Source organism: Dreissena polymorpha, chromosome 4 (assembly GCF_020536995.1).
Source record: "Dreissena polymorpha isolate Duluth1 chromosome 4, UMN_Dpol_1.0, whole genome shotgun sequence".
NCBI lineage: Eukaryota > Metazoa > Mollusca > Bivalvia > Myida > Dreissenidae > Dreissena > Dreissena polymorpha.
In genome coordinates this window covers 104,820,460-104,831,799 of record NC_068358.1, presented here as the reverse complement: position 1 = coordinate 104,831,799, position 11,340 = coordinate 104,820,460, and the positions used below count along the sequence as shown (strand labels likewise).

The 11,340-nt window shown below is 36.7% G+C and overlaps 1 protein-coding gene across 5 annotated transcripts in view; it reads left to right on the top strand.

Annotated features, from left to right (window-relative positions):
• The first annotated feature begins 1,167 nt into the window (after window positions 1-1,167).
• Window positions 1,168-11,340, top strand: part of LOC127876149 (protein diaphanous homolog 2-like) — an 84,376-nt gene continuing 74,203 nt past the window's right edge. For all 5 annotated transcript variants that reach the window (XM_052421137.1, XM_052421135.1, XM_052421136.1 and 2 more), the window contains exons 1-2: window positions 1,168-1,458; window positions 6,647-6,829. In XM_052421137.1, coding sequence (XP_052277097.1) covers window positions 1,426-1,458; window positions 6,647-6,829 — 216 coding nt within the window. In that variant the 5' untranslated portion in view covers window positions 1,168-1,425. The remainder of the gene's footprint in view (window positions 1,459-6,646; window positions 6,830-11,340) is intronic.

The following is an 11,340-nucleotide window of genomic DNA, read 5'->3' as shown; positions in this document are numbered from 1 at the left end:
TAACACGACTTTTATTGTCCGCATACTTTCGTATTTGATAAATTATACTATTTTAATACAAGTGTAGAACACAACAAGAAGTATTTAAAGGAAATACGAGAGAGGAATATCATGTGGAAGAAACTATGGCAGGTATTATGTTTGATCAAACACGGTATTTATGCATACTTGTTTGTTTTGCTTACTGGTTAAAAAAACATGTTAATAATTTTTCAAATAGTATTCGCTCAATACATTTCAATAAATTGTTTCATTTTTGGCAAAGATTGTGCAAATAAAAAAATATTTGTAGTCATTCACATCACGTCCATATATATTGTTTACTATAATTTTCCTTGTACCATTTTAAACAAGATGGCTCCTGTTTTTCTTAATATTTAGAATGTATTACGGGTACATTTTATCTTAGCGACGCAATGAGCTCGGAGGACTATTCATTGGTTCCTCGATCGAACTTGACTCAGAGTTAGATACATGGTTATGATCAGCGTTTTTGTTTCAGATTTAGTTGTTATGAATTCCCTGTACACTTTTGGAAAACGAGTGATTACGAATACAAGAACCTTATAAAATCTCTATGTTTGTATGCGGTGCGTTGAAATAGTTGACATTCGAACTTAAGTTCTGCTAGAAACCGTATTTATTTTATCTGGGTTAACTGATAAGCCTACAGGACTACACGATATGAAAACATAAAATACTAGAGTATCGTCGTAACATTTCCTTTTAGACCCAGAGTAGCATTAAACGATTGAATGATAAGATGCGCAATGCAAAATGTGTTCAAAATCGACGTATTGAAAACAAATAAATCTACGAGTTAATTAAAGTTGATCTACCCATGGATATCAAAGACCTATAGAATACATGTATTCTATAGGTCTTTGTGGATATTAAAAGTATTGGTGCATTTTTTTCTAAATTATTTTTGTTAAAATAAAAAAAACTTGGGCTTTATTTGGACTTAAAATATAACTACTCAGTAAGCTTATTTTCAGAACATTTACAATCAGGACTAGTTTCTTGTGTCTGATTTTGAAGCGGTGGTAGGATCTGAACTGACGTTTCTCTTCTATTTTGATTGATGTTAGCCAAATTAGCTACTGTATGGTAGTGTTTTCCACAATATTTGTAAAATTCAATTTCATTGGTTCATTAAAGGGAGGATAAAATGGCGGAAGTAAAGTTAATGAAAACATTCAGATGTGTCATTTAATGTTTGTTGATATAAATGTTTAGTAATAATTACATGAATGTGTTTTTATAAATGACATTTTTGCTGCGTTATAAAGGAAACTGTATTGATAACTGTATCGGTGTGTCATAGTGCTCATACCTGTCTTGTTCGATATTGACGTCCCTATAAAGTAATACACGTTGAACTTTACATGCGATGATAAAACCGAACTAAACATAAAACCTGCAATGGCAGACAAAAAGGACAAGCGAAATAGCTTTGTAAGTATAAGTTGTCAGTTTGCACAATATTACTCAATAACAATATATTGTTACACGGAATAGTTTCTTGCAATTATCCAACTTTCAGCTCCCAGGGGGGTAACTTCCCAAATTTTAGGGTAGGGGTGTCCCATAGTTCTGGCTACCATAACTTTTAATGTCGCTTTTTATGATTTTTGACTGGCGCGACTTTATAACCATTAGGTAAGTTGTAGTGTTTTCACGGTTAGCTCTTTGTGGGGTTCGTCAACAACTACAGCAATTAATTGTAAGGACATTAAATATAATACTCACATTGGCATCGACTGGAATGCTCGTCAGGATGGCACCAATCGTCCTCGTCGTCTTAGACGGAACTCGTCGGCTCGTCTTGTCGGCTTGTCGGTTGCACATCACAGAGAAATACGTATTATTGACACGGTCACAGAATGGCACTTATACCTTCTGGGAATGGCCCTCCAGAGAAAAATGTGTTCACACACAGCCACAGGCTAACATAAGCAATCACAGGCTCAAAATTACTCCTAATAATACTCAGCTAGGGAAAACACGTCCACTCGCATCAATCACCCCTACACCAGAGACCGTACTAACTCGTGCTGCCCAGAATGCACTATACCAATTTGTTGCTGGTTCCCAATCACGAGGTATGTGCGCATTTTGTAGACCGGGCACCGGTACAACAAAGTCAACCAGAAATTCCCTAAAAGTTGACAGTTAACAAGGACCGGTCCAAAACAGCTTTTAAATGCAGTTATTGGCCCAAATCAACCACTTGATCGGAAAGATTGACATTTTTCACATTTAACTGATATATTCTTTCACAAAATACTATCTTAAACATTTAAAATTATCTATTCTGCTCTGACATATCAAGGAAAACAGCGATGTGACAGACTTACTTGAAATGCGAATCTCCCGAGATTTCACGGTCGTATGACGTTATTTCTATTTTAGTAACATAACATGTGCTCAAGTGTTTTCAAATTTAGAATGACATTTTCCGGTATTTTAGATTATTCTGGCTTGTTTTGTAAACAAATTGTAGTGTAAATACAAACTCAAAGTAAATATTATTTAAAACTACCTGATTCACACTGAAATCAGTCTTTTAATCCACCAGACGTAAGTTGTTTATCACAAATAATAGATTTCTGAATACAAAAGTAATGTTTACAATTTCAGCAAAAAATGTCAAGGTCGTCTGAAAGTATCCAAATGAAAACTCGTCACTTGACAAAGCGACAATGGCGTCAAAATAGTGAATTTCAGACTGATGAGAGTTATTTTCATATATTGTAAGATGCATTTGAAACATTCAAACTTTAAAATAATCCATGATGCAGTAATTTATATTCATTCACCAATATATGTAGAAATGTATCCAAGAAAATGAGCTTTCTTTGATTTATAGCGTGACATAAATATGTTATGACTCTGGTTGACTTTCGATACGAGGTTGGCTTCAGTGTACAGGTCTGTCAATACTATATAAACTGTACGCTGAAGTTTCTTTAGCTAGGGTGTCCCGCTGAGACTGCCGAAATGTGACCCATTTTTATATCGGAACTCTGATAAAGTAGATCCCCCGTGTTTCAGCTACTGACCCTCTGGTTCAATGGGAGTTGCAACTACAACATCTTTTTACATGTGGTGTTTTTTTCATCTACCAACAAACCAAATGCAAGTATAACACTGTCATAAATATGTGTAATAATTAAAACAACACAGTTATATAATCTTTCAACTGCTAGCATAAAACCAGATCATTAGACACCAGAGTGAAAAACATCAATGCTAGAGCTGCAATGATTCGATCCGATGCATCGAAAATCGGTTTTAAATGCGTTGATTCGATTACAATACCAACCCTACCAAATTCGATTCGATTCTTTAACATAGACATAGATACGTAAAGCGCGCTGTACTCTGACTATTTTATACGGGAAGTAGGTTTTATCTTAACCTGTAATTACAACACGCGCAATTGGTTACTTATTACTTTAGTCATCCAATCAATAAGCGCGTTATGGTCTACTTTCAGAAAAAGCACCAAAATGGCTGAACAAGTTGTGGCCGACAAAGTGCCAAAGAAACTTAAATCAAAAGTGTGGCAGTATTTTGGATTTCGGGATGGTAGCCCTCCTGATAAAGCTAAATGTAAACTGCGCTTCATGGACGTGGCGTACCCTAAGTCTGGCGCATCCACTTATCTAATGCAACATGTCAAATGCAAACATAACGTTGATTTAGCAGGAGATAGCACCAGTGCAACTACTCAAGTCGCCAGCCAGAAAAGTAGTTCTGTTTCTGTTGGGAATTTGTTAAGTGGCTAGCTGAAAGTTACTGACATGGAGAGATTTGACTTAAACCCTGAAAGGACAGAATCTATTTCCAAATCTATTGCTGGGTACTTGGCTTGTGACATGAGACCATATTTCACGGTACAGAACAAAGGTTTCAAACACATGATTAATACTTTAGAACCCAGGTACAAACTGCCTTGTACACATTTCAGTGAAAGGGTTGTGCCAGCACTGTTAAAAAAGGTTATAGACAGGGTAATGATGCAACTTAATTCTGCAGAAAGAATTGCCATAACTACAGACTCATGGACATCGAGGGCTACTGAGAAGTTCAATGCAGTGCAGTGCTTTCCTTAGGCCATACATGTATAAAGATCCCTCGTTTGGGCGCTAAAATTTTAAGATCTGAGTCCTGGGGGGCTTAAATTCCAATCGGTGTAGTCTTTCAGTTTCTTCAACTAGCCATTCTGGCAATTCTGCAGTTTTCAAATGTCTTTCCTTTCATTTGTCAATTGGTCACATAGTTTCATGATCATTTTGTGGTAAAATTAATCAGATCCATGCAGTTGCCGTATGCCCTGCGTTATATACTATTAGCTTAAATACTTAATATCCCAAGCAAGGCCCATAAGTCCAACGTGTGTAGATTATAACATTGAAAATTTGGACCAAATTAACTTGATCAATGCACTTTGCGTTGGCCTCTAATCTCGAAAACAAGACTTGCTTAAAACATTGAAAATAACAATATTTTTATGAACCCCCTTCGAAGAAGAAGGGGTATATTGTTTTGCACATGTCAGTCTGTCCGTCGGTCGGTCCGTCCGTCCACCAGATGGTTTCCGGATGATAACTCAAGAACAATTAGACCTAGGATCATGAAACTTCATAGGTAGATTGATCATGACTTGCAGATGACCCCAATTGGTTTTCAGGTCACTTGGTCAAAGGTCATGGTCACAGTGACTCGAAATAGTAAAATGGTTTCTGGATGATATCTCAAGAATGCTTAGGCCTAGGATCATGAAACTTCATAGGTACATTGATCATGACTGGCAGATGACTACTATTGATTTTCAGGGCACTAGGTCAAAGGTCAAGGTCACAGTGACTCAAAATAGTAAAATGGTTTCCGGATGATAACTCAGGAATGCTTAGACCTAGGATCATGAAACTTCATAGGTACATTGATCATGCCTGGTAGATGACCTCTATTGATTTTTAGGTCACTAGGTCAATGGTCAAGGTCAAAGTGTCTCTAAATAGTAAAATGGTTTCCGGATGATAACTCAAGAATGCTTTTGCCTAGGATCATGAAACTTCATAGGTACATTGATCATGACTGGCAGATGACCCCTATTGATTTTCAGGTCACTAGGTCAAAGGTCAAGGTCACAGTGACTCAAAAAAGTAAAATGGTTTCCGGATAACTCAAGAATGCTTATGCCTAGGATCATGAAACTTCATAGGTACATTGATAATGACTGGCAGATGACCCCTATTGATTTTCAAGTCACTAGGTCAAGGTCACAGTGACTCGAAATAGTAAAATGGTTTCCGGATTATAACTCAAGAATGCTTACGCCTAGGATCATGAAACTTCATAGGTACATTGATCATGACTGGCAGATGGCCCCTATTGATTTTCAGGTCACTAGGTTAAAGGTCAAGGTCACAGTGACTCGAAACAGTAAAATGGTTTCCTGATGATAACTCAAGAAACATTAGGCCTAGGATCATGAAACTTCATAAGTACGTTGATCATGACTGGCAGATGACCCCTATTGATTTTCAGGTCACTAGGTCAAAGGTCAAGGTCACAGTGACAAAAAACTTGTTCACACAATGACTTCCACTACAAATGACAGCCCATATGGGGGGCATGCATGTTTTACAAACAGCCCTTGTTTTCATAAGAATCATTAATATACAATGCGAATCAAACCAATGAACACTGATGAACCCCCCTACCCACTCATAACAGCCCTGGGGCATCTAAATAAAACCTGTGATAAGCACTGCAGTGTATCCTTTTTCTTTCCAGCGGCAAATTATCAAGTTGATGTAAATGGTTACAGTCTTGTGTTTTTTATGATGTATAAAGTTGATTGAAGTCAATTTTATAGATATATACAGGGCTCAACATTAACCTAGAAACCAACTTGCCCTACCGGGCAAGTACTTAGAAAATCTACTTGCCCTGAACCTAAAGCCACTTGCCCAAACATGAAATATCACATTAACTGTAAACCTAATATTTGTTAATAAAGATCAAAATAATACACCAAAAAACCTTTTTTATTTTTGAACATTTAACAAAATGATAAGAGCAATTAAAGTCTAATTAAAGTCTTAATTAAATGCTCTTTGTTCTTTTTTGCACTTGCGGACAACTAGATTATACAATAACTTGCCCGGACCCAATTTTTTTTTACTTGCCAGGGGCAATAGGACAACCATTAATGTTGAGCCCTGATATATGGTATGTACATGTTGTTGTATATTTTTTTACGTAATTTTTCTCTGCCAGGAAGGACATGATTGAGCAGTACTCTTATAAGCTCAAAGCATTCAGAAATCACATCGTTTTCCATGATTGTTAAAAGAAGTGCCTTTTTCTAGTAAAGAGTTTCTTTTCTTCTCTACCATATTTTTGCTTCTTCTCGCTAATCAAGGATGATACTTTCTGTTTTATTGAATTTTTCATTTAAAGGCAGTCTGTTCTTATTGAAAAGTCAGTCTTACTGAAAAGATTTGTCCCTGATTAGCTTATGCACACTATGCAGGCTAATCTTGGAAATACACAATCAAGCATTAAGCCCAGTTTCCCCATTGCTTTAATTTTGAAAGACATTAAATAAAAAGGATATAAATGGTTTCAGCTGTCTTTCAAGAGTAAGCCTAAAGACAAGAAAGACAAGAAACCCACGGCCACTCTCCCAGCAGGTCAACGTTTGCCTTCCTTCAATGAGGAGTCCTATGGCCAAAACAATGGCCCTACAGCGCAATTCATTATTTCTGGAATGTCAGAGGAGGAGGTGCACGAAAAGTTTGAAAAGATGCTGGTAAGTTCTTAAGATATTTTGATATATTAATAATCATTATATCAGTCTTCACATTATTTATTTTCATTCATTTGTTTGAATCACAATGCATAGATGACCCGCATCATATGCCATATGCGGCCAACGTTGATCCAGACCAGCCTGTGCATCCGCACAGTCTTGTGAGGGGCTACCCTGTCTGCTAATGAACCCACTAAACCTTGCTTGACTTCATAGGGGACATGGTAGTTCATGACCAGACTGCCAGGATGGCTGGTCAGAAGCTACGCTAGCGGCATTTGGCATAAGAACAATTTCGCATGATGCATCTGAAATAGTGTTACAGTATACTAGGATCATTAATGAATTGCTCAAAATAAAAATATCAGTTTAATTGAAAATACCAAGGTGTAAGGTAAATTAGGTTGAATTTAATTGGCAAATTTGCGTTGTTGTTTTGCTGACAATGCATCAAAATTGAGCATAAAAGAATTATCAATATTATAGCTACTAAGGTTCAACTTATAGAGCTGGGAGATAAACCACATGTTGAGATCTAAAAGTTTTTTTTATGCCCCCGGATCGAAAGATCGGGGGTATATTGTTTTTGACCTGTCTGTCATTGTATGTGTGTGTGTGTCCCAAAACTTTAACCAAAACTTTAACCTTGGTCATAACTTTTTCAATATTCAAGATAGCAACTTGATATTTGGCATGCATGTGTATCTCATGGAGCTGTACATTTTGAGTGGTGAAAGGTAAAGGTCAAGGTCACCCTTCAAGGTCAAAGGTAAAAAAAACAAATTCAAAAACTTAAACCAAAACTTTAACCTTCTTCATAACTTTTGCAATATTGAAGATAGCAACTTAATATTTGGCATGCATGTGTATCTCACGGAGTTGCACATTTTGAGTGGTGAAAGGTCAAGGTCATCCTTCAAGATCAAAGTTCAAATTTATGGCTTCAAAGCGGCGCAATAGGGGGCATTGTGTTTCTGACAAACACATCTCTTGTTTGAAGCCTTTGCTTGGGAATTTGTTGGTCCCGTTTTGGAAATATATATCCTTTTTTATGCCCCCGGATCAAATGATCGGGGGTATATTGTTTTTGGCCTGTCTGTCTGTCTGTCATTCTGTCACTCTGCCATTCTGTCCCAAAACTTTAACCTTACAGTAAAGTTTTGCAATAACTTTTGAAATATTGAACATAGCAACTTGATGTTTGGCATGCATGTGTATCTCATGGAACTGCACATTTCGAGTGGTGAAAGGTCAAGGTCATCCTTCAAGGTCAAAGGTCAAAAAAGAAAAGCAGGCGCATTAGGGGGCATTGTGTTTCTGACAAACATATCTCTTGTTCCATTAGGAATTGGGCCGTATGCTGGTCCCCAAATTGAAAGAAAAAAAGAAATTGTGAGGTGAAATTTAAGCAAACCTCTATGGGATACTAAGTAGAAATATAACCTCTTTGTAATTTTATGAAGGGGATTTATAATGGTACTATTGTACCATTCAGGTCCTTCCTTAAAAGTGCAGATCCCTGATTTGGTCTTTATAAATTGGATTTGTATTGGGGTTTTGATAATCTTATTTCTTTACAACAATTATAATAACCCCTTCTTCGTGATTTAAATGTGTGATATTTAAATGAGTCGTGTTCTGAAAAAACTGGGCATAATGCATGTGCGTAAAGTGTTGTCCCAGATTAGCCTGTGCAACCAGCACAGGCTAATCAGGGACTACACTTTCCACTTTAATGACATTTTTCATTGAAATAAAGTCTCTTCTAAGCAAACATCCAATTTAGGCGGAAAGTGTCGTCTCTGATTAGCCTGTGCGGACTGCGCAGGCTACTCTGGGACGACACTTAACGGACACGAATTTAGCCCTGTTTTCTCAGAACGCGACTCAAATGTAAAGTGTTCAACCGGTTGATAATAATGATTTTGCCTTGCTCAGGGGATGACAGAGCTTTATGCATGTACATTAAGTGTAAGCCCAGATTAGCCTGTGCAATCCGCAAAGTCTAATCAGGGAAACCTCTTGCCGCCTAAACAGGACTTTTGTTCATAATAGACTTGCCTTAAACAAAACACATCCATAAAAGTGGAAAGTGTCGTCCCTGATTAGCCTTTGCAGACTGCACTGGCTTGTCCGGAATGACACTTTACGCACATACATTAAGCCTGGCTCTGTGTTCACAAAACAATTTTTTCCATTGAAAATCAATTTTGCTTGTCATTGAAAATGGATTTCCATTGTAGTGGATAGGCAAAAAAGAAAATCAATGTCAGTTAAAATCGATTTTGGATTGCAAAATCGTTTTGTGAACACGGGGCCTGGTTTTTGCAGAACTGGGCTTAAATGATAGATTTACAGCAGTGAAACACAAAAAGTATGCAGCTTGATTGTAGGAGTTTTACTGAGCTAGGAAGTAAATGCTGCAGTACTTTTTCTATGCACCAGTTGTTTCCAGCAAGTGTCATTTGCATTAATTATGCAATGAGATTTGTAATTGTTGAGATAATTGGTAGCTATATGATAACAAAAATGGTAACAGCATGACACAAAACATATGCCATCAATACAGATGTATATACATGTGATACTAGAGGTATATCTCATTGTATATGAGCCTTTCTCTGGGTAAACATGGCTTAATGCATGTAAATAAAGTGTAGTCCCAGGTTAGCCTGTGCAGTCTACACTGTATTAAGGCCCTAAACACACATGCATTAAGTCCAATTTTTTCAGAGCAAGTCACATGCAAAAGCATGGTACATATTGAAACGATATGTATTAAAGCTATGTTAAAATCAATGTTAATTTCTTGCCCAGTTGAATTACAGTTTTTTTTCATGGCTACACTTTAATTATGTAAACAGATTTCATGTAAATATTAGTCAGTTATTTCTTAAGCTTGTATTTCAAGTCAGGATGTTGTCACTTGATTGGACTGGCTATTAGTCAGAGCTTGCTATTGTCCTCCAGGCCTGATGCAGGCGTTGATCAGTCCCATTGCACACAGTATTATCACAGCTGGAGCTGAAATTGATAGCAAAGGATTTGCTGTCAGTATTATGTTGGCGACAATCCACACCATAACTTCATAGCATTGAACCATGGGGTTTTGAAAATCAGGCATTAGATTTATATCTAAACACAGCATGACATTGAAGTCCTAAGGAAATACTGCATTTGTTTGCATCTAATATGCTTTTATGAAATGCTTTCTAATGCAGTAGCCAAAAGTAAAATACTATACATGTAAGCCTTGCTCTCGTAATATAGGGCTGAAAGCATGCGCATTAGATGTGGTCACAGATTAGTTTGTGCTGTCTTGACAGGCTAATATGGGACAACACACTGTCTGTCTACACTGGATTTGTTAAAAAGAGACTTTTAAATAGAAATTCTATTAAAGCAGCCAGTTTCGTTCCTTCAAACTGCACATGCTAATCTGGGAGGACACTTACATGCACAGCCATTAAGCTCAGTTTTCCCAGATGAAGGCTTATTTAAATACTTACAAGGACAATGTATTAAGCAATATCAGGTGATAATTCTATAAAAAAAAATGTTGCTTTCGGTAAATTTTACTTTTCAAGAAAATGAAGCTGTTGATTCATGTACTCCTATGAACAGTGCTAAACTTGACTATTAAATTCACTACCTTCCCTGTTTGAACTTCTAGCTAATGTTCCATCTACCTTCCCTGTTTGAACTTCTAGCTAATGTTCCATCTACCTTCCCTGTTTGAACTTCTAGCTAATGTTCCATCTGTTTGACTATTAAATTCACTACCTTCCCTGTTTGAACTTCTAGCTAATGTTCCATCTGTTTGACTATTAAATTCACTACCTTCCCTGTTTGAACTTCTAGCTAATGTTCCATCTGTTTGACTATTAAATTCACTACCTTCCCTGTTTGAACTTCTAGCTAATGTTCCATCTGTTTGACTATTAAATTCACTACCTTCCCTGTTTGAACTTCTAGCTAATGTTCCATCTGTTTGACTATTAAATTCACTACCTTCCCTGTTTGAACTTCTAGCTAATGTTCCATCTGTTTGACTATTAAATTCACTACCTTCCCTGTTTGAACTTCTAGCTAATGTTCCATCTGTTTTTCAAAATTCAGCATAATGTTGACTGATCAATAATGCGACAGCTTGTACAGCCGTATTTGATTTCTGGTCAATATTTGAACAGCTAGAGGTATAACCTAGAAAAAAGCTTTAAAACACAAATATTTTAATTTAGTTCCTCATGTATGAAGGCGTCATATTTTTTTGTGACTTATTAATAGATAATAATAAAGATAGTACATGCAACAAATACACATACATGAAGGCAACACAATATGTTTGAAAAATTGTGTTATTTAGCGCCAAAGGCATGGTGTAGATAAGAGTTTAGTGTAGAGCTTTTTTACTAGATATTCTGGTATAGCATGGCAGTATATTGCTCAATATCTGCTGATTCTGCTTGAAGTTGGGATAACAAAGCTGCCACACCCACACCCACACATAC